At 60.0% G+C, this 22346-nt stretch overlaps 1 protein-coding gene across 34 annotated transcripts in view; it reads right to left on the minus strand.

Moving 5' to 3' along the window:
• RTEL1 (regulator of telomere elongation helicase 1) overlaps positions 1–22346 on the minus strand; it is a 43644-nt gene that overhangs the window by 8832 nt on the left and 12466 nt on the right. For 19 of the 34 annotated variants that reach the window (XR_008654583.2, XR_008654582.2, XR_008654584.2 and 16 more), the window contains exons 9-28: positions 20663–20728; positions 19187–19340; positions 14738–14776; positions 14590–14668; positions 12930–13027; positions 12155–12210; positions 7439–7513; positions 7142–7223; positions 5250–5382; positions 4971–5084; positions 4840–4880; positions 4633–4718; positions 4412–4489; positions 3884–3961; positions 3384–3530; positions 3174–3289; positions 2832–2955; positions 2598–2748; positions 1763–1905; positions 889–984 (exon numbers count right to left, since the gene is read on the minus strand). Coding sequence is in view for 28 of the 34 variants with exons in the window: in XM_063634055.1 (XP_063490125.1) it covers positions 889–984; positions 1763–1905; positions 2598–2748; positions 2832–2955; positions 3174–3289; positions 3384–3530; positions 3884–3961; positions 4412–4489; positions 4633–4718; positions 4840–4880; positions 4971–5084; positions 5250–5382; positions 7142–7223; positions 7439–7513; positions 12155–12210; positions 12930–13027; positions 14590–14668; positions 14738–14776; positions 19187–19340; positions 20663–20728 (1956 nt within the window). In the remaining 6 variants the exon portion in view is untranslated. Of the gene's footprint in view, positions 1–888; positions 985–1762; positions 1906–2597; positions 2749–2831; positions 2956–3173; positions 3290–3383; positions 3531–3883; positions 3962–4411; positions 4490–4632; positions 4719–4839; positions 4881–4970; positions 5085–5249; positions 5383–7141; positions 7224–7360; positions 7406–7438; positions 7514–10540; positions 11745–12154; positions 12211–12929; positions 13028–14589; positions 14669–14737; positions 14777–19186; positions 19341–20662; positions 20729–22346 lie in introns of those variants that run through there. The other 15 variants (XR_010119495.1, XM_063634057.1, XM_063634056.1 and 12 more) reach the window with 4 other exon arrangements.

Here is a 22346-nt window from a genome sequence, read left to right on the forward strand (position 1 = left end):
CGTTCCCTGGGACAGTGATTGCCGAGGTGGGGCTGCTGCCTGAGAAGCTGGCTGGATGGATGGACACAGGGAGGGGCTGCGGGAAGAAAGCTGTGGGGCTGGGCCTGTCTGAGGTCACACAGTGAGAGGCTGGCAGGGAACCAAGAGCAGCGAATGGGCAAAGGGTAGACTGGCTCTGCCTCAAGCCGGGGGTCCTGCAGGACCCGTCTCTCTCCTCCTCTCTCAAGCCCCCTGCCCCACAGCAGATGCGGCTGAGACTCCCAGGATGGCAGCACACAGGGAGGGGCTTCCGGATGAGCAGTGCCCATCTCTCTACACACCCCAGAACAACACGGAAATGTGGAAATCAAGGCAGGGGCTGCCCAGGCACTCCCCACCCAGGCCCTCGCCAGCCCAGGCCCCTGAGCAGCCGCCCACTTCCTGATGGCACCAGCCCTGCCTGGGCACCACCCAGTTCTTCCCAGAAGCCAAGGGACATGGACAAAGGCCGCCAGCCTCGGGGCTTTCCAGCAGGCAGGGGGCTTCCTGGCTCCGGCTGTAACTCCGTTCTTTCATCCAAGGCTAGGAATGGGCTGCGTCCCTCACATGAGGCAGGTGTGCGTCCACACTGGAGGGAAACGCCAGGGCCAAGCCCAGTGCTGCAGGCCCCAAACCAAGCCTGCCCAAGGGTGGGGCCTGATTCCAGCTGGGACTCATGAGCCCCCTGCAGAAGAAACCGCACCCTGGAGCCCCTGGGCCATCAGCATCACAGCTGCCCTGGACATCAGCTCCCGGGGTGGTTTCCCTAGTCCCATCGGGCCCACATCCCAACTTGGCTGGGGGCACCCACGGCCGGGTTCCCATGCGTGTCTGTGGTGGTCGGCACAGGTGCAGGGACAGCTGACGCACCGGGTGGCTGACCAGCCGGATCTTCTTCCTCCCTCCTCGAAGCTCTTCTGCCGGCCTCTTCTCAGACAGGAGGGACAGGGTGGAGCAGCTGTGGGCCTGAGGAGGACACAGCTGTGGTTCCAACCACACACTCCGGGGCCACAAAGCACCTGGACCCACAGGGAAGATGGCCCCAAGGAGCCCTGAGCAGTAGCCAAGACGGAGGTCGGGTGAGGGGCATAGCACACCCTGGTGACAGTGCCACAACTCGGTCCTGTCCAAGTCCCACCAGCGGCTCATGAGGCTCACAGGTGGCGACTCGTAAGAGCAGGTCCAGGGAAGACAGTCCGACCACAGCAAGGGGCTGGCAGGAAGGGGACACAGGTGCCTGGTGCCTGCACCTGGGGCTCACTCCAGGGGCCTGAAGGGCAGGGACAGGCAGGAAGAGGGGAATGGCTCCCCACAGGAAGCAGGGAGAAAGCTTTGGGGTTGGCCTGAGAAATTACAGGCTTCTGGGGCAAAAGGCCCCAAGCAAGAAGGAACCTGGGTCCCAACCGCAGCACATTCGTGGAGAAAGGCCAGCCTCAAGCGCAGCCAGTGGCAGGGGCACCCGACCTTGAGTGCACTGAGCCAAGCTACCCGCCAGAGAACCAAAGTGATGTGGGGGGCACCCACTGAAGGCCAGGGCATGCACTACCTGGGAGCCAGCAGCCTGTGGGTGAGGTGGGGTGGAGCACCCAGAGACAGTCAGGCAGCTGGGATCCCCTGCCCGCCTGCCCGCCAGGCAGGGGATTTACAGGGGTGTGTGGGGAGGTGCCTGAGGCCAGATGGGCGGGGTCGGGTTGGCCTCAGGAGACACAGAGTCTGTGTCCATCCCAAGGCCCTGGAACCGCACCTGCTCCTCACCGGGGCTCCCGGCCCGCTGTTCGCTGTGCTCCAGGGCGGCCAGCAGCCCCCGGGGCCTCTGCCGGGCAGGAACTGGCTCCTGCTCATACTCCACACACAGGCTACTCTCGGGGTCCCTGGCAGCTGGTGACCCTGCAGGAGCACCCGAGTGCGCAGTGAAGCCCATGCGGACCCAGCTGGGGGTCCCTGCCTATGGCGAAGCCCCTCCTGGGGGAGAGTCCCAGCACTTGGGGGCCTGCCTGTGGGTGTCCTCCCTGCTATCAGGGGGAGTCCCAGCCTCGGGGGGCATCCTTGCCTGGGGCGTTCTCTGCCTGTAGGGGAGGGTTCCAGCCCGTGGGGGCCCCGCCCTAGAAGGGAGAGGCAGCCTTTGGAGGTGGCAGGGGAAGTGCACAAAGCCAGGTGAGTCGCCTCCTCCCTGGGCACCTGGTGCTGCCTGCCCCACGCCGCCCGCCCAGTGCGGCCCGCCCCGCCAACCCCACGCTGCCTGCCCCACGCCACCCACCCCACACCGCCTGCCCAGCACTGCCCGCCCCATGCTGCCCGCCCCACGCTCTGCCAACCCCACACTGCCCGCCCCACGCCGCCCACCCCACACCGCCCGCCCAGCACTGCCCGCCCCACGCTCTGCCAACCCCACACCGCCCACCCCACGCCGCCCACCCCACGCGGCCCGCCCCATGCTGCCTGCCCTGCACCGCCCGCCCCATGCCGCCCTCTCTGCCAACCCCACACTGCCCGCCCCACACCGCCCACCCCACGCCGCCCGCCCCACACTGCCCGCTCCGCCACCCCTACACTGCCCGCCCAGCACTGCCGGTCCGCACCTGAGGACCTCTGCTTCAGGCTGGGGACATGCAGGTCCAGACTCTTAGCTTTCCTTGTGGAGAAGAAGGGGCCAGGCGACTTGGCCTCCCTGACAGCATCTTCTCCTTCACGCACACTGGGTGCTGAAGCCCGGGGGGCTGGTGCTGGCATCTGCAGAACCATGGGGGTGGGTGGACACATTGCTGCCTCCTCTGGGGACAACACCCTGGTCCCCTCCCTGGGCAGGAACTCACAGTTCGCTCGGCAACACGGAAGAACTGGGCCACGTCTCGGATGACATGGCCGAAGTTGTCGTACACCCTGATGTGGGGGCGCACCCAGGAGGGCAGTTGGGCTCTTGCGTCGGCAAAGGCGAACCTGGGGGGTGGCCACAGCCCTGCTGCCCTGCCCACAGCCGCTTCAAGGGTTCAGTTCACCGAAGTGAAGACCCTCATCTGCTGCAGGGGCCCCACGCTGACCCCGAGTGGCCGGAGAGGCTCTGGGGCAGATGGGGCCTCGTGGGGAAGGAGAATCCAGGGGCCCAGTGGGTGTGGGCGTGTCCCCTGGCGCCGCACCTGCCACCGGACTGCACGCACCTGTGGTCACAGAGGAAGACAGCCCCGTAGTCCTGGCGGTGCCGGATTACTCGCCCGATGGCCTGGTTCACCGCCCTGGACGCCTGCTGCCGGTACCACTCCTGCCCAGAGAGGAACTGTGGGGCGAGGCGGCTCGGTCACGGGGGCTCCCTTGGTCACAGGGGGGGCTCAGTCACCACCTTACCCCAGCCCCACCCTGCTGTAACTCACCTGGCCCCCAGCCCCACCCTGGCCCTTCATCTCGTCCAGGAACTGCATCTTGAGGACAACCCGGGGATCCATGCGTGGTGGGTACGGGAGGCCCGTGACAATCACACCACGGCCATTCGTGTCTGAGAAGTCCAGCCCCTCGCTGGCCTAGGGGACACACCAGAGAGCTGCCTGGGGCCATGGGGGCTCCTCTCCCTGGCTGCCCACACCCAGCCCAGCCACCTTCCCCGAGGCTCCATCCCCAACCAGGGGTGGGAGGAAGCCCCACCTAGGGTCCACAGCTCCCAGACGCCACCTCCGACTCTTGTGGCCAGGGAACTCCCGTTCTGCCTGCCGTTGGCCCAGAGGATGCGCTCCCAGCAGGGCCAGCAGTGCTTCGCACTCGTGGGACCCAAGGAGGGGACAGGGCAGCCCCCAGGGCCCAGAGTCTGCTGGGGAGCCATGAGCACCCACCAGGGAACAGGTGACCAGGTCAGGGCAGAGAGCCCTGGAGAGCTCACCTTGCCCCGGCACACGGCCAGGAAGGTGGCGCCAGTGGACCCAGGGGCAGCAACCCTCGCGTAGTAAGCACTGATGGTCTGGAAGGAAAGTTGGACAGGCTCAACCTGGAGCCCACCCCAGCCCCTTCCTCCCCCATGGAGGGAGACCCAGGTCTCATTCGCCAAGACGAAGGATCGTCCTAGCCAGGAAGGCCAATCGGGTTCTGGAAGCTTCTTCCTGGCACGGATCCCAGGCTGACCCCGCGCCTGCTCAGTGCTTCCCAGAAAACACGGGGAACCCCAGGGCCAGGGTGGCCGGCTAGGGCTACTCAGACAAGAGGGCCACTGTCACCACACCCACCCGGTACTGGGGGCTTTGTAAGATAAGAGGCAACACTCAGGGCCAGGAAGGAAACGCAGGAGCCCTGAAGAGGCAGCCGGGAGCCGCCAGAGCCTGTGGTCAGGGCCGGTGGTCAGCCTTGGGGAAGCTCTGAGGGGCAGGGGAGGCACGAGGGGGCAGCAGGCACAGAGCCCCCGCCAAGTGCCGACCTCGGAGAAGCTGCCTTTGCTCCTGGGCTCCACAAACAGCGGCTTCAGCGCCTCCATCTTCCTGGCCAAGTCGCGGGCCTGTGGGAGGAAGAGGCAGGGACTTGGCAGCCCTGGTTATGCCGGCGATCCGATGAGGGCAAGCAGGAGCTGTGGCCACTGCCTGCTTCGTGCTCCAGCCCTGCCCTCACCCACCCCGCCCAGAACAGACAGGGGAGACGCACCCGCCAGAACTCCAGGCTCTTCTCCATGACAGGATAGGAAGGGAAGAAGATCAGGAGCCCACAGGGCACCACACGGGCGATGTTGCCTGGAAGTGCAGGGGCCGGGGTCAAGGCAGGGGCGGGGCGTCTGCAGGGGTCCCTACCAGCTCTTGGGAGCAGGGGTCCAGGATCCAGGATGGGCACAGCTGGGGCATTCAGGGCACTTACCCAGAGCCTTCCCCAGGGAGGATAAGCACTCCTCAGAAAACCTGCAGAGCCGGAGAGGCCACTGCTCAGGGCCTCAGGCCTCAGTGCTCCCCCACCTCCCACCCCAGCAGGGCCCAGGGACAGGCCCTCACCGTCTGTCGAACGCGGAGCTCAACTGGGCTCCGTCGGGGCCTCTGGGGACGATCCCCACCCAGATCTGGTGCTTGTCGATGATGTGTGGGTTCTCCAGGCAGACTGGGAAGGGGCTGAGCGTGGCCAGAGGGAGCAGACAGTGGGGAAGTGCACCAGCACCCCTTTAGCCCTCGAGGCCTGAGACCCCCAGCACCCGGCTCATGGGGACCCCACCACTCCCACCCGCTGACATCAGAGGTGTCACCGGTGCTTAGGGCCCTGGCAGGGGTGACCCGTACATCTGCATCTCCAGGGCAAAGGAGGACACCGGGGCCAGCGTGCCGCTGGTAAGGATGAGGGAGCGGACGCCCTGGCGGACCAGCTCGCGCATGCTGTGGCCGGGACTGAAGCACCAGTAGCTCAGCACCTTCCCTGTGGGGCGGGGGGGAATGGGGGGCACAGAGTGTGAGGACGGGACTGGGGGCCTGACCACCTGCCTCTCTGCCCATCACCCTCTCCACCCACTGGCATCAAGCAAGCGAGCCGCGTGCAGCCACCCAGGCCCAGTGTGCAGAAGTCAGAACAAAGGAGGCCACCCTGAGTGTGAGCCTGCCAGCTCGGGGCCCCTCTGGGGGACGGGGGGTTCTGGGAGTAGGAGGCAGACCCCAGGCAGATGCTGGGGACACCTCCAGAGATGTCAGCCCACTCCAACCCTAAACTTCCGCAGAAACTGTGACGTGCGCCTCAGGGCAAGAAGCCCACCCTGCCAAGAGCACACGGGAAGGAAGCGCCAGCGTCCCAACATTCCACGGGCGCGCGCAGAAGAGGGAGTGCGAGTTCCCAGCTCTGCCTGGAAGTGGGACATGTGTGCACAAGCCTCTGAGTGGCGTCAGCAGTGAACAAGGGCACCAGCTCAAAGGAAATTCCTAGAAGGGCTTGACCGACTGGCCGCGGCGGCAGTGGCCTGGGGAGGAGGCTGAGCCTGGGCACTGGACGCCGGGAATTCAACACGGCACAAGCAGAACGACTGTGGCTGTGACTCGGGGTCAGCAGGGATGAGGCACATTTCCTTCCTGGGGCTGAGTGTGCCCTGCAATGGGGGAACTTCCCCACCCCCTCCTCCAGGAGCTCATTTCCTACAAAGCCCAATGCAGGGAGTGGCTGCTTCTGAGAAGTCAAGGGACGTCAGAGGTCAACGGAACAAACAGATTCCAGGCCCTTGGGATCTGTGCGCCGGCTGCCTCAGGCACGCGCCTCCTCCCACAACCCCAACTGCGTGAGGGGTGCCGGCCTCCCCTGGGACGGAGGCTTCCTGCTGGGAGAGGCCTTGCTGCAAGGCCATCACCGAGTGGGGGTCAAGCCACGCGACCCCGACGCCCTCCCAGCCCTTCCCTTCCAGCTCGGCCAGGCCGACCCGACCACAGCAACCGCACAAGGGCTGCTTCAGCCAGGGCCCTGTCGTGCCACCATGGGTCGGACAGCAGCTGAGAAAGAACGTTCCAGACAGGGATGAACCAAGCCCAGAGGCAAGTCCCCACTGGAGCACAAGGCAGGGGCGGCAGCTCCCGCAGCTGCAGCCGTGAAGCCCCACCCTGGACACGACACAGTGGGGGTGGGGCCAGATACACCCTGAGAACCACAGGACTCTGGACACCAGCCGAGGGCACACTCACAGACCCCATCCACACAGTGTCCCCGGCAGCACCGACTCGAAGACACCACAGAGCACAGGAAGCCAACAAGGCACGTGGGGCCTCGGGGCTGAGCGCACCAGGGGCTTCGGACAACAGGGCCAGCCGGGCCCCCTCCAGATGTGACCCTGAGGCTTGGCCAGGCCAGGCACTGGGTGGAGGCAGCAGGGAAAGCCGTGCCTCACTGTGGAGGCTCTGTGCTGACGGCCTCGGCATAAACGAGCGTGTCCCAGCAGGGAGACCTGGCTGGGCTGTGGCTCTGCCACCACCAACCAGGTGACTCTGGGCAGGTCACGGTGCCATCAGGCCCTCTCCTACGTCTCTCAGTAACTCCAATCTTCAGAGGCACAGTGAGGAGAACGCTCTGGATTGGCCTGGATATGGAGGTGGCGGCCAGGCCCATGGGGGCAGGAGACCCACGACTGGCCATGTGCCTAGCCTGTGGCGGTGCTGGGCACTGCACCCGGGCAGGCGGGGAGCGTGTGGGCCCAGGTCTGTACCTCGCTTTCTGGCTGCAGTGGTGCTCCAGGCATCAGACCGCTGAGCTGTCCTCCGGTGACCAGCATCAGGATGGATGTGCACCTGGAGGGGACAGGCCAGGAGTGTGGAGGCCCCGCCCATGTCCTGGGGGCAGCCCCGCCCATGTCCTGGGGGCAGCCCCTTACCTTTCAGGACCAGAGGACCCCCAGCCCCACCCGCCTCCTGGAGGTGGCCCCCACCTTATAGGACTGTAAGGTCCCCAACCCTGCCGGGGAACCAGGGCTGCCCTCCACCCACCTCCCGGAGGTGGCCCCTACCTTATAGGACTGTAAGGCCCCCAGCCCTGCCGGGGAACCAGGGCCGCCCTCAGAGGGGTCCACACTGAACACAATCTGAAAGGCAGAGGAAGTGCAGCCCCATCAGGAGCCTGAGGCCACAGCCTGGAGCCCTGGAGGCCACCCGACCTTCTGCAGCATCAGCCCCATACACAGAAGGTCACAGGACACCCAGGGGTCATCGGTTCACCAGCCCCTGCCATCATGCAGCCCCAAGCTGATGGACAGGAGCTGGCACTTGCCTGACCCTTTCTCCTCCCTGCAGGGACCCCCGGTGAGCTCTATGTTCCTCCGACATAGGCCATCTCCATGCACTGGAAATGCGGCAGCCCGAGGGGCCTCTCCTCCCGCCCACTGGCCCAGCCCTCCTTTCTGTGCCCCTGAGGGCCCCAAATTAATCTAGAAATTCAACATGGCCTAGTGCGGTGGCTCACGCCTGTAATCCCAGCACTCCAGGAGGCTGAGAGGAGCAAATTGCCCGAACCCAGGAGTTCGAGACTAGCCTGGGCAACATGGTGCAATCCCAGGGTGTTCATCAAAAAAAATACAAAAACTAGCCGGGCGTGGTGGCACGTGCCTGTGGTCCCAGCTACTTGGGAGGCTGAGCTGAGAGGATCCCCTGATCCCAGGAGGTTGAGGCTGCAGTGAGCTTCGATGGTCCCACTGCACTCCAGCCTGGGCAACAGAGAGACCCTGAGTCAAAAGAAAAAAACAGGAATTCAACACATTCTAGTCAAAATCACAGCAAGATTTTTAAAGGAAGTAGACCCGCTGACACCAAGATGCACTATGGAAAAAACGTCAGGGCAAGTTTCAAAGGAACAAGAGGCCGGGCGCGGTGGCTCACACCCGTAATCCCAGCACTCTGGGAGGCCAAGGTGAGAGGATCACCTGAGGTCAGGAGTTCGGGACTAGCCTGGCCAACATGGCAAAACCCCATTTCTACTAAAAATATCAGGCCGGGCACGGTGGCTCACGCCTGTAATCCCAGCATTTTGGGAGGCCAAGGCGGGCGGATCACAAGGTCAGGAGACTGAGACCGTCCTGGCTAACATGGTGAAACTTCGTCTCTACTAAAAATAAAAAAAATTAGCCAGGTGTGGTGGCGGGTGCCTGGAGTCCCAGCTACTCAGGAGGCTGAGGCAGGAGAATGGCGTGAACCCGGGAGGCAGAGCTTGCAGTGAGCCGAGATCGCACCACTGCACTCCAGCCTGGGCGACAGAGCCAGACTCCATCTCAAAAAAAAAAATATATATATATATATGTATATACATATATATCTCAAAAATTAGCCAGGCATAGTGGCGGGCACCTGTAATCTCAGCTACTCAGGTGGCTGAGGCAGGAGAATCATTTGAACCCGGGAGGCGGAGGTTACAGTGAGCCGAGACCGCACCATTGCACTCCAGCCTGGGCAACAAGAGCGAAACTCCGTCTCAAAAACAAACAAAAAGAAATTGGTTCTGGCCAACACCAGGACTTACGACAAAACCACAGTGAACAAAAACATGAGGAAAACAGTGTGGCAGCTGCCCAGTGGAGTTGGGGGAAGCCGAGCCGCTCGGTCAGCGCACAGAACCACCGGTGTGGCGTGCTGGGAAAAATCAAGCTAGAGTCTGCCTTTCACACCCCCACAGGTGACGTCAGAAGGCATGGAGGCCCAGACACAAAGCTCCGTCACCCTACAGTGCAGTTTGGAGAACACACAAGACCCGGTTAAGCATCTTGGTCGGGAGGCACAAGCTCAGAACAAAAGTCTGATGACCAGGAAACATCTGTTCACCAAACCTGTCATGAACACGGAAAAAATGACCAGCACGAGACAAGGAGAGAATATGTATGTCGGCACGGGATCCTCAGAACTTAGAGAGAGAATATGTATATGGGATTCTCAGAACTTATAGAGGACCCTGCAAATCAATGGGAAAGGGATGATGCCTGCACTAGGAGAGGGGCGCATGACGACCGTTCCCGGAAAACGAGCCGAAAACAGCCAGAACAGGAATGCAAAGCCCCCAACAGGCTCAGCAATGCGGCCATGCCAGCCAAGCCGCTGCCATCACAGCCCTGGAGACAGACGCCGCTGCAGACTTGAGGGAGCTCTGCTGGGAACATCAAGAAGCCGGAATCATTCACAGAAATGTGGAGAAGCCGAACTAGAGAACACCGGGGGGCAGACACCGTGGCTGGAACAGAGACTTGGCAACGTGCGTGGATTTGTGCACGCGTGCGTGTGTGCGTACTCTGCATGTGCACGTGCCTGGGTATGCACAGGAGAGAAATTTCCTTCCGTTCCTTCCTTCCTTCCCAGCCATTTTCACTGTCAAGACAGCTAAATACAGGGCCTTGCGTTTTACCAAAGCATTTGGCCCACGGGGATGGAAGTAACAGAACAAGTTCACCACCACACTGGTGGCTGCCACAAGCAGGGCTGAGGCTGCCTCAGCAAACAGCTTCCTTCGAAAAGCCTTCTGCTGGGCAGGCACAGAAGCTCTTGCCTGTAATCCCAGCACTTTGGGAGGCCGAGGTGGGCAGACTGCCTGAGCCCAGGAGTTTGAGACCAGCCTGGGCAACATGGCAAGACCTCATCTCTACAAAAAAAATTTTAAAAATTAGCCGAGTGCGGTGGTGCACGCCTGTGTTTGCAGCTACTCAGGTGGCTGAGGCAAGAGGATCACTTGGGCCCAGGAGGTTGAGGCTGCAGTGAGCTGTGATCAAGCCCCTGCACTCCAGCCGGGGTAACAAAGCAAGACCCTTTCTCAAAAGCAAACCACCACAAATCCCCCTGCGCCTCAGCCCAGGGCAGCTCAGGCCTCAGGCAGAGAGGGATGAGGACACAGCAGTCTCACGGGGGCCCAGGGGCAACTGGCTCCCCAGCACGGGCCAGCACTGCCCAGAGTTTGCCTCTAGCTAAGCTCTGACTCCCCAGCACACGGCCTGACCCTGCCTGGAGTTCGCCTCCAACTGAGCTGTGCATCCCACATCCTCTTCCTGGGGCCACTGGCCCCACTCTGCCCCCAGGGTCACCTGTGACTCAGGGCTGCAGGCCCAGCCCAGCACCAGCCCTATGAGCACTGCCCACACCTGCAGGGGCTCAGGAGCCAACGCGGGTGAACACTGTGCACAGTCATTCATCCTCCAGGCACCCCACAGCTGGGAGAAGCTGAGTCATCCACCAGCAGCTACTTAGAGCAGCAGCCAAAGGAAATTCCAAACCGATGGAGTGTGCAGGATTCGGTTCCAGAGTGTGGAGACTTTTCCATAACTGGGAGCCTGGGAGGCCCCATTCCAGGGAGGGACAGGCCCGGGCCAGCTTGCACCTGCCCTCCAGACCCTGGTCTGCAGGGCTACCTCGCCTGGCCATGTGCTGGAGGTGCTTTGCAGTGACCCATCAGGGACATGGAAGCAGGTCCGCCTGGTAGGTGCATGGCCTCCTGCTTGAAGAGCCAACCACATTCCATGCGGGACAGCACAGCAGCCCTTGGCAGGCAGGAGCCACAGACAGAGGGGTCTGGCCCTGGGATGCCCACCGTGCCTTTGGGGAGGAGCTAGGAGGACAAGACAGTGCTGTCCTTCCAGCTCCAGCTGCCGCACAGAGAAGACACAGGTTGTGGCGTCACTGGCCACAGAGACGGCGACAGTGGAGGGAGGGCTGAGCCTGGGCCCCACCACCCCGTGCCCAACCGACCTGGTCCCTGCCCAGGTCTCGCCCCCGCTCAGAGCTGCGTCTGTGAAGAAGGCAGTGCCTGGTTGTCAGGGGCCTGCAGCTCCACGCCCAGCAGCATGGACAGAACACCGCACCGCATGCACAGGCCAGCCATGCATCCCAGGGTTCTTCTGCGGCCTCCCCCAGCTTGAGCACCCCAGAGGCCAGACGGACACTCATGAAGCTGTCACAGCGCTGGGCAGCCCTGCCTAACCCCGCCATGACCTCGTGTGGCCAGCAGGTGCAGCATGGGCAGCACAGAGGTGGCCTCACGTGGCCCCACACAGCCACCTGTGCCTCGGTTTCCCCAGGACTGATGGCCTTCTAGTCAGGGACTTGTGGGTCTGCTTCTGAAAAACCCACCGAGGCCCAGGAGGCAAGCGTGCCCAGAGCACCCAAAATGGGGCTTGCCCTCCACAAACCGGACAAGCACCTCTACACCAGGGAAAGCAGGTGCTGCCACAGGCATGGAGCCAGGAGCAGACCTCACATGGGAGGGGACGGGCATTGCAGGGCAGGACGGGGCCAAGGAGAAGGGGGCCAGGGCCGCACCCCCCATCATGGGCTCCCAGGGACACCCCCGCCGGGAACCTGCAGGGTCCCCATTTGTCTGTCCCTGGAGAAGCTGTTCAGGAAGCCGCGTGTGTCCGGAGCTCTTCATCTGCGTGCAGCTGGTGCTGCCAGTGGGTCCCCCCGGCCTGAGGGCCCGGACAGGGCAGGAGTGGCTCTCTGGCCCCCACTCCCCTTTGCATCCTCCCTCCCCAGCGTCACCCTGGGCACGTGCCACCAGACCTTGTCCTCCCCTATCCCTGCGGGAGGCCCAGTGTGGGTTTAGGGCATGGGAAAGGAGCCGAGAGTTTGCCAATCAGAAACAGGTGGTGTAGGGGCCCTTCTCCCATCCCCAAGTCTAGAATCAGTAACTAATAGAGCAGGAGAAGGCACCCGCCCGGCTTGCATCAGGGAAGGAGATGCCACAGAGGAGCAGGCCCCACCTGGATGATGTCCGCCAGCTTCTGCAGTCCGGCTGTGTTGGTGAACACTCCAGCACCTGGAGGGCAGCAGGGCGCTGACACCCACACTTCAGGCAGGGGAGGCCCCAACCCCAGCCCCGGCCCTTCCAGCATGAGCCAGCTCAGCCTGACTGCCAAGCTCGATCTCCTGCCCAATGGGGGGCCCAGGGTGGAGCACAGCGTCCATTCAGGGCGGGCAGTTTGCCTGCTCTTCCCAGCAGCCAGGAGAGAAGCCAGGCAGGGACAGAGTCTCCAAGGGGGTCAGTGGGACTTGAAAAGAGGCTCTATGGTCTTCAACCCTCTAAGGGTTGAAGCAGCAAAAGCCACCCTCCCCAGCACCCAGGAGCGCAGCAGAGACCCCGTTGGGCCCGGCGTCTCAAACCAGAGCAGCCCATGGGGACACTGCCTCTGGGCAAAGCCTCTGGACCCCACAAGTCTGAGAAGCAGAACTCGGGTTGGTGTGGAGAAGCCAGAGGCCCCACAACCCAGCTAGGGCCTTGGGCTGTTCTTCCTTAAAAGCAGAATAATGGGATGAGGCTGCAGGACGAAGCCACCAGCTGCAGAACTGGGACAGGCTCTATGGCAGCTGGCAAGTGGCACTAACGCCTCCACGCCCCGATCAGAAGATGAGGTTCTGTGGGCCTGTTCCTGCTGACAGCCAGGTGACGGCCAGGGGAGCCCTGACTGCCAGGATGGAGGCCTGTTGCACCCCCTACACCACATTTGCCCGCACCAAAGACCCCGCGCCGGCACTCACGTCCTGCCAGGTGCTGGACGATCTGGTCCAGCGAGTCCAGGATGCAGCCCTTGGTCTGAAACGTGATCTGGGCTTCAGCAAACAGCTCAAAGATGTAGCTGCCGAGGAGAAGAAGGCAGGCTCGAGCCTGAGGGGGCACCAGGCTGCAGCTTTGGGAACTGAGAAGAAGGCAGGCTCGAGCCTGGAGCGGGGAAATCAGGCTTGGGCTGCAGCTTTGGGAACTGAAGGCAACAACTGTGGAAGTTTCCTTCCCTGGGAAACAAACTGAGCCCTCCAGGGGACGCCAGCATTGGAGGTGAGAGGCCTCTGCCCTCGAGCCTCCAGGTGGGGAGAGGAGGCCTGGCCAGCACGAGAACAGCACCAAGGAAAAGCAGCAGCCTCAGAGCAGGGGCCATCAGAGGGGAGGGATGGGGTCGCTAGGGGGTGGCTAGGGGGTCGTCAGGAGGTCGTCAGGGGCTTCTGGGAGGTGGTGGCTCTGGGCAGAGTCCCCAAAGCTTTGGAGAGTGACACTGATGGGGGCAGCAGAAGCTACAGGAGGGGCCCCTGGGAGTGCAGGGTGGCCAAGGAGCCAGGCCAGAGCCTTGAGCATTACGCTGAGGACACTGGCTCCGCCTGGAAGCAACTGGGAGTCCCCACAAGGTCAGCGCTCAGGCAGAACGCGCTCCACCTCAGCGGCTGTGCACTCGGGAGAGCCCCCCACACAGGCCCCAGCCCTGACTCCTCATCTGCCCGCAGGACAGACAGCAAACCCTGCTGCCCTGGCTGCGGAGAAGACTGGAGCCCCACGGCGTGTTCAGAACGTTCCGGGCCTCCCAGAGTCCAAAACAGGTGGTGGCTGGGACACTCATCATCCTAACAGGCACCTGTGCTCAAACGAGGGACGGGACCAGGGTCCAGGGAAAGGCCTGGAAGAGAAACTGCAGGAAACCCAGCGGCCCTGCGTAGGAGAGTCTGTCCCATGTGAGTGCGTGTGCTGTCCCATGGGCGTGCTGTCCCGTGGGAGTGCGTCTGCTGTTCCGTGGGAGTGCGTGTGCTGTTCCATGGGTGTGTGCATGTGCTGTTCTGTGGGTATGTGTGCTGTTCCGTGGGAGCGTGTGCTGTTCCGTGGGTGCGTGTGCTGTTCCGTGGGTGCGGGTGCTGTCCCGTGGGTGCGTGTGCTGTTCCGTGGGAGTGTGTGCTGTTCCGTGGGTGCGTGTGCTGTCCCGCGGGTGCGTGTCCTGTCCCGCGGGTGCGTGTCCTGTCCCGCGGGTGCGTGTGCTGTCCCGCGGGTGCGTGTGCTGTCCCGCGGGTGCGTGTGCTGTCCCGTGGGTGCGTGTGCTGTCCCGTGGGTGCGTCTGCTGTCCCGTGGGTGCGTGTGCTGTCCCGTGGGTGCGTGTGCTGTCCCGTGGGTGTGTGTGCTGTTCCGTGGGTGCGTGTGCTGTTCCGTGGGTATGTGTGCTGTTCCGTGGGTGTGTGTGCTGTTCTGTGGGTGTGTGTGCTGTTCCTCTCAATGTCTCAACAACCAGATCATGCAAAGCGGGTGCTCCTCCCAGGTCTCAAAAAGGAAAAACAGGCCTGAAAACAGGCCTCACTCATGATGTGACGGCCCAGGACTGCACCACGGCCCGTCTCTAGCTCTAGGCTGGGCCTGCAGTGAAGGGGCTGGCTCCCCGCCTCTCACCTCCCTGGCTTGGTGACACCACTGTCGTCTCCAGGCAGCTCAACAGCATCGACGGCCCCCTCCAGGCGGAGCAGGATCACTGTGGGTCAAGGAGGTGTCAGGGGGAGGCCCCACCCAGCCGCAAGGAGGTGGGGAGGGCGGCACTTACTCTTCAGTTTTGCAATGTCTTCCAGCTCCATGTTCAGCCCTGGGCAAGAGAAAGGCAGCAAAGGCACAGTCTGCATCATGCTCGTGCCAACAACCCCACCCTTGAGAACCAGGATTCCTGGCACGGAAAAAAGGACACCAACAGCCGAAGGAATAGGCTACATGGAATCCGTGCAGGACAAATCCACCAACAGGCGAAGGAAGAGGCTACACGGAATCCGTGCAGGACAAATCCACCAACATGGGAAGAAGAGGCTACACAGAATCCGTGCAGGACAAATCCACCAACAGGGGAAGGAAGAGGCTACACGGAATCCGTGCAGGACAAATCCACCAACAGGGGAAGGAAGAGGCTACACGGAATCCGTGCAAGACAAATCCACCAACATGGGAAGGAAGAGGCTACATGGAATCCGTGCAGGACAAATCCGCCAACAGCCGAAGGAAGAGGCTACATGGAATCCGTGCAGGACAAATCCACCAACAGGCGAAGGAAGAGGCTACACGGAATCCGTGCAGGACAAATCCACCAACATGAGAAGAAGAGGCTACACAGAATCCGTGCAGGCCAAATCCACCCACAGGGGAAGGAAGAGGCTACACGGAATCCGTGCAGGACAAATCCACCAACAGGGGAAGAAGAGGCCACACAGGCCAAATCCAAACTGGAGACACCAAGAGGGGCAGGCGTTTTACCTTTATTTATCTATTTATTTTTGAGACAGGGTGTCACTCTGTCACCCAGGCTGGGGTGCAGCAGCACCATCTCTGCTCACTGCAACCTCCATGTCCCAGGTTCAAGCAATTCTCGTGTCTCTCTCCCGACTAGCTGGGACTATAGGCATGTGCCACCACGCCTGGCTAATTTTTGTATTTTTAGTAGAGATGGGGTTTCACCATGTTGCTCAGGCTGGTCTTAAACTCCTGACCTCAGGTGATCCGCCAGTCTCGGTCTCCCAAAGTGCTGGGATTACCAGTGAGCCCTTGTGCCCAGCCGGGTGTTTTACCTTTAGAATTAACATTTGTGAACACATCTGTGCATATGGATGTATCTCCGCGAAAACACCCAGTAACCATGACCGACCCAGTAACCACGACCGACCCAGTAACCACGACCGACCCAGTAACCACGACCGACCCAGTAACCACGACCGACCCAGTAACCATGACCGACCCGTTGCTGCATCACGGGTCTTGAAATACCATCTTGCGGGAAAAGAAAGCAAGGCTTCTTGGGGACTTGGCTGATTCCAGGTTTGGAGCAGGACATGAGTGTGAAAAATCCTGACTCCCAGACAGCAAAGAGGCCACAACCGCCGGGGTCAAGACACAAGAGCCCACACGAAAACACCTCAAGGTGGAGCAACTGAGGTCAGGAGTGAGATTCAGGATGGAGCACGGAGCAGGACCAACCCCCACGTTCACATAGGAACATTCAGTGATGACGTTCAGGACGGAGGAGGACCAATCCCACGTTCACACACAAACATTCAGTGATGACGTTCAGGACGGAGGAGGACCAATCCCACGTTCACACACAAACATTCAGTGATGACGTTCAGGACGGAGCAGGACCAACCCCCACGTTCACACACAAACATTCAGTGATGACGTTCAGGATGGAGGAGGACCAATCCTCACACGTTCACCTACATACATTCAGTGATGACACTTGATTGACTGATTGATCGACTGTTTTTGAGATGGAGTCTCGCTGTGTTGCCAGGCTGGAGTGCAGTGGCGCGATCTCGGCTCACTGCAACCTCCGCCTCCTGGGTTCAAGTGATTCTCCTGCCTCAGCCTCCCAAGTAGTTGGGATTACAAGCATGCACCACCATGCCTGGCTAATTTTTTTGTATTTTTAGTAGAGACGGGGTTTCACCGTGTTGGCCAAGATGGTCTCAATCTCTGACCTCATGATCTGCCTGCCTCGGCCTCCCAAAGTGCTGGGATTACAGGTGTGAGACAGCACACCCGGCCCACACCCAGCATTTATCCCGCCTTTCCTGTGTGAATGGGATCACCGCATAGCTGATGTGATGCAGAGCATGGTCCTCAGTTATTCCTGCTAACTGACTAAATGATGGAATTAGCACACTACCATCTTGCAATCCCCCAATGATTAACCTATTCAGGTGTTCAGCAGCAACAATGTTAACATGGGAAGAAATTGGAAAGGAGATACTGTGAGCCTCCTGACAGAAAGGACATCCCATCTGGAGCCAGGCAAAGGGTGGCCACAGTCTAACTGGGGCCCTCAAGCCACCTAAGTTCAGAATAAACCAGGGAACTCGTGTGACTGCCCCTCCCGTACAGATTCAGACTCTGCAGGGTAAACGGCCTGGGCTCTTCAATAAATAAAGGTGAGGAAAAGAATGGACACTGCCAAGCACAGGAGCTCACGCCTGTAGTCCCAGGAGCTTGGGAGGCCGAGGCAGGAGGATCACTTGAGCCCAAGAGGTGGAGGCTACAGGAGGTGGAGGCTGTAGTGAGCCGCGACGGCACCACTGCTCTCCAGCCTGGGTGACAGAGTGAGACCCCATCTCCAAGGGGGTCGGGGAACGAATACGGATGAAAACTGAAGTTCCGGTCCTGAATGAGACGGCAGAAGCCCACCCCACCACACGTCCCCCACCAGCTACAACAAAAAGCCCTGCACATCAAGTAACTAACAAAACTGAAGAGTGGAGAAGGCCCCGTGGTGATGTTCACACAGCCCTGGGGGTGGGTGGATGTTTCTCCCACGTTATGTAAGCGACGAAATGGTAGCTGCCGAGATGCAGGAAGGAGACCTGTCACTCTCCACACCCTGCGCCAAGCGAAGGATGGAAAGAGGTGGCCATCCACCCCGTTAGAGAGGTGGGGTTGGGGGACTGTGGAGAGGAGGGAGGTGGAGTGTTCAAAGTCCCAGGAACTCCTTCCCCCACTGCAGCTCCCTGCGTGGCAATCTTGAGAGCCGGTGGCAGTGGTGCACACCTGTGGTCCCGGCGCTTTAAGAGGCTGAGACGGGAAGATCCCATGAGCCCAGGAGGCCAAGGCTACAGGGAGCTATGATCGCACCACCACATTCCAGCCTGGGCAACAGAGTGAGACCCTGTCACTTAAATATATGTGTGTATATATATATTTATATATAAAGGGATTCTAAAGCCGGAACACCTGGTAACTTCTGTGCTAAACAAATGCCAAGTCTGCAAACTCACTCTCTACCAAGCAGCCATCCTGGTGAGAAGGGTGAGGACGGGGCTACCCAGGGTCCAGGGTCCCCATGGTGTCCGTCCACACGTGCGATTTTAAAGGAAAATGGGGGAAGCCGATGCTGTTTACACCCGGAGATACTCACACCCAAGTAGTGTCACAGCGGAACCTATGAAGATATTCACAGACTCCTAGTCAGCTGTTTACAGAGGCCGCGTAGAAAATATGGACAAAGGCCAGGCGCGGCGGCTCACGCCTATAATCCCAGCACTTTGGGAGGCCGTGGCAAGCAGATCACCTGAGGTCAGGAGTTCGAGACCAGCCTGTCCAACATGGAGAAACCGTCTCTACTAAAAATACAAAATTAGCTGGGCATGGTGGCGCACACCTGTAATCCCTGCTACTTGGGAGGCTGAGGTAGGAGAATTGCTTGAACCCGGGAGGCGGAGGTTGCAGTGAGCCGAGATCGCGCCATTGCACTCCAGCCTGGGCAACAAGAGTGAAACTCCATCTCAAAAAAAAAAGAAAGAAAGAAAACATAGACCAACTGACAACATCCATGAAGGGTTTCCACGTTTTCCACGTACGCCGTGACTAGCACTGTGTGGAAATACACCTCTGGACAAACATTGGGAAGGAACCTACAGGCACAGCAGGTGATGCATGCCAGATTTGTAGGTCATTTAAAAATGCAAAATGCCCTTACAGTGAATATATTTAGTTTTCCTTTTTTTTTTTTTTTTTTTGAGATGGCCTCACTGTCGCCCAGGCTGGAGTGCAGTGGAGTCATCTGGGACACTGGAAGCTCTGCCTCCCGGGCTCAAGCACGCCTCCCACTTCAGCCTCCAGAAAAGCTCGGACCACAGGAGCACACCACCACACCTGGCTCATTTTCTGGTAGGGGCGAGGTTTCGCCATGTTGCCCAGGCTGGTCTCAAACTCCTGGCCTCAAGCAATGCCCCCGGCTTCACAAAGTATAGTTTTCCAATTTTACACAGTAGAGGCCAAGTTGATACTGGCTGGGAGAAGACATAGGTCTTTGGAAAATGCCAAAACTACTGAACAATACCAGCCCTTCCACGGGCTACAGGACCCCGAAGATTTCATACCCAAGAAGCCTCTGAGAGAAGTGGACGCCCTGCAGTGCCAGCCTGAACAGATGGTGCCCAGGCTGACCACTCATAGCCACAGGGCAGGCTGCCCACTGCAGCAGCGCAGGCCTCAGGACCGAGCAGCCTGGCTATGAACGCACCTGGGCTAGGGGAGTCCGCGCTGAACTCCAGGTGGGGCTTGCCCTGCTGCGCCATCTTGGTCTGCTCCTCCAGCACCTGGTCTATGACGTCCAGTCCCGAAGCCAGGTCATGGGGGGTCAGGTCAAAGGATGCCGATTCTTCACACATCTTCTCCTGGAGCCCAAGCACACCCGAATCACCACAGAACAGGACAGGATCAGGGGTTCCAGACAGCAGAAATGGGGTGGGGGTGCAGAAGGCACAGGAGGCTGACAGCCAAGTCCCCAAAGCCATGGCCTGGGGTCTCTAAAAGGCCAGGCCACAAGCAGGTCCAAACACGACTGTGTGGCCCACACCAATATTTAGAAACGATTATTTCAGGCCGGGTGCAGTGGCTCACACTTATAATCCCAGCACTTTGGGAGGCCGAGGTGGGCAGATCACTTGAGCTCAGGGGTTCAAGACCATCCTGGGCAACGCTGGGAAACCCCATCTCTACAAAAAATACAAAAATTAGCCGGGCGTGGTGGTGTGCACCTGTAGTCCCGGCTACTCGGGAGGCTGAGGTGGGAGGATGGCTTGAGCTTAGGAGGTGGAGGCTGCAGTGTGCCAAGATCATACCACTGAACTCCAGCCTGGACGACAGAATGAGACCCCGTCTCAAAAAACAAACAAACAATTATTTCACTGGAGTTGCCGATTATTCTTTTTTATTTTTTTGAGACGGAGTCTTGCTCTGTCACCAGGCTGGAGTGCAGTGGTGTGACCTTGGCTCACTGCCACCTCCACCTCCTGGGTTGGAGCGATTCTCCTGCCTCAGCCTCCTGAGTGGCTGGGACTATAGGCGCCCGCCACCATGGCCAGCTAATTTTTTTGTATTTCTAGTAGAGACGGTGTTTCACTATGTTGGCTAGGATGGTCTTGATCTCTTGACCTCGTGATCCGCCCACCTCAGCCTCCCAAAGTGCTGGGATTATAGGCATGAGCTACCGCGCCCAGTCAACATTTTTTTTTTTTTTTGACACAGAATCCCGCTCTTTCACCCAGGCTGGAATGCAGTGGTGTGATCCTGGCTCACTGCAGCCTTTGCCTCCAGGGTTCAAGCGATTCTCCTGCCTCGGCCTCAGGCCATGTGGCCGGAAGAGCAGAGACACTGCAGGCGAGACCACACGCCTGCTGCTGCCGAGGGCAGAGGAGACAGCCCTGACCCAGGCTGACCCCTAGCTGGCTGGAGGGAAAGGGTCTGGTGAGCGGCCTGTGGGGGCCCTGCGCCTGATGGGCAGGTCCCTGGCCCAGCTGGCCAGTCTCCAGCCCCAGCAGAGGCATCGGATCAGAGCAGGAGGGCGGGGGCAGAAGCTCCTGGTGTGCTCAGTCCTCAGTCCTGGGCGCCTAGGGCTTCAGGAGTTTGGCCAGAGCCCCTCCAGAAAGGTTTGCGTTGCTCTTGACAAAAAATCCAGAAGAAATAGGAGGCGTTTAGGAGGCCAGGGGAGACTCACCACATTGTGAGCTTCGTCAAAGATCACGACTGTCCCCTTCAGGTCAATGTTGTGTGCTCTGCGGCTCTACAGGAGGAAGAGAAGGGACGCAGCGCTGGAGCTCACGGAGGTCAGGAAAGAGGGAAGCCAAGGCATGTGCGGCAGGCATCGAACATCACAAGTGCAGATGAGAAACAGCGCCAGCGACGTCGAGAGGAGAGGCCAGATCTGGATGGCAACCTGGCAGCACCGCCCCACCCTAACCAGTTCGCCATACCGGGAGATGCTCATACACAGCATGGAAAGGCACATGCCGTGCTCAGCAAGACAGACGGCCACGATGCCCTGGGAGCCCCTGGCCACCGCAGTCAGGCAGCCACAGACCAGAGGAGCCAGGAAGACCCAGACCCAGCAGTTCCCTGCCCCAGCCCCACTCAGGGAGATTTACAAACCCAACTCCCGGCCAGGCGCAGTGGCTCACGCCTATAATCCCAGCACTGTGGGAGGCTGAGGTGGACGGATCACGAGGTCAGGAGTTCGAGACCAGCCTGGCCAACATGGTAAAACCCCGTCTCTACTAAAAATACAAAAATTAGCCAGGGGTGGTGGTGTGCGCCTGTAATCCCAGCTACTCAGAAGGCTGAAGCAGGAGAATCGCTTTAATCTGGGAGGCAGAGGTTAAGTGAGCTGAGATTGTGTCACTGCACTCCAGCCTAGGCGACAGAGTGAGACTTCATCTCAAAAAAAAAACAACAACAAACCCCAACTCCCAGGTCCCACCCACAGAGTGTCATGGGAGCAATATGGGGTGGGGTCCAGCTTTGGTACTTTTAAATTTTCACACACTGGCCGGGCAAGGTGGCTCATGCCTGTAATCCCAGCACTTTCAGAGGCCGAGGCAGGCAGATCATGAGGTCAGGAGTTTTGAGACCAGCCTGGCAAACACTGTGAAACCCCGTCTCTACTAAAAATACGAAAACAAAAAAAATTAGCCAGGCGTGGTGGCGGGCGCCTAGAGTCCCAGCTACTCGGAAGGCTGAGGCAGGAGAATGGCGTGAACCCGGGAGGCGGAGCTTGCAGTGAGCGGAGATGGCGCCACTGCACTCCAGCCTGGGTGACAGAGCGAGACTCCGTCTCAAAAAAAAAATTTTTTTCACACATTAAGATGCCCATTTTAAGTGTACTGAGTTCTGGCAGTTATGTGCACCATATAACCACCAGCCCCACCCCTGCCTTTTCTATTAATAGAGTGTCACATAAATGGAATAAAACAGTAGGTCCAGCTGGGTGCGGTGGTTCATGCCTATAATCTCAGCACTTTGGGAGGCCAAGGTGAGTGGATCACAAGGTCAGGAGTTTGAGACCAGCCTGGCCAACATGGCAAACTGCCGTCTCTACTGAAAATACAAAAATTAGCCGGGTGTGGTGGTGGGTACCTGTAGTCCCAGCTACTCGGAAGGCTGAGGCAGGAGAACTGTTTGAACCCGAGAGGCGGAGGCTGCAGTGAGCCAAGACCACACCACTGCACTCCGGCCTGCACCACAGAGCGAGACTCCGTCTCAAAACAAAAAACAAAAACACAAAAAAACGGTAGGTCCTCCTCAATTGGCCTCTCTGGGTTAGCACGTCCGAAACTCATCAGCTCCCTGCTGCTGTGTGACCACAGTCCACGCCCGTGGCTGCTGTTGGTGTTCGTGTACCATGG

The sequence above is a fragment of the Symphalangus syndactylus genome, chromosome 24 (genome assembly GCF_028878055.3).
Source record: "Symphalangus syndactylus isolate Jambi chromosome 24, NHGRI_mSymSyn1-v2.1_pri, whole genome shotgun sequence".
NCBI lineage: Eukaryota > Metazoa > Chordata > Mammalia > Primates > Hylobatidae > Symphalangus > Symphalangus syndactylus.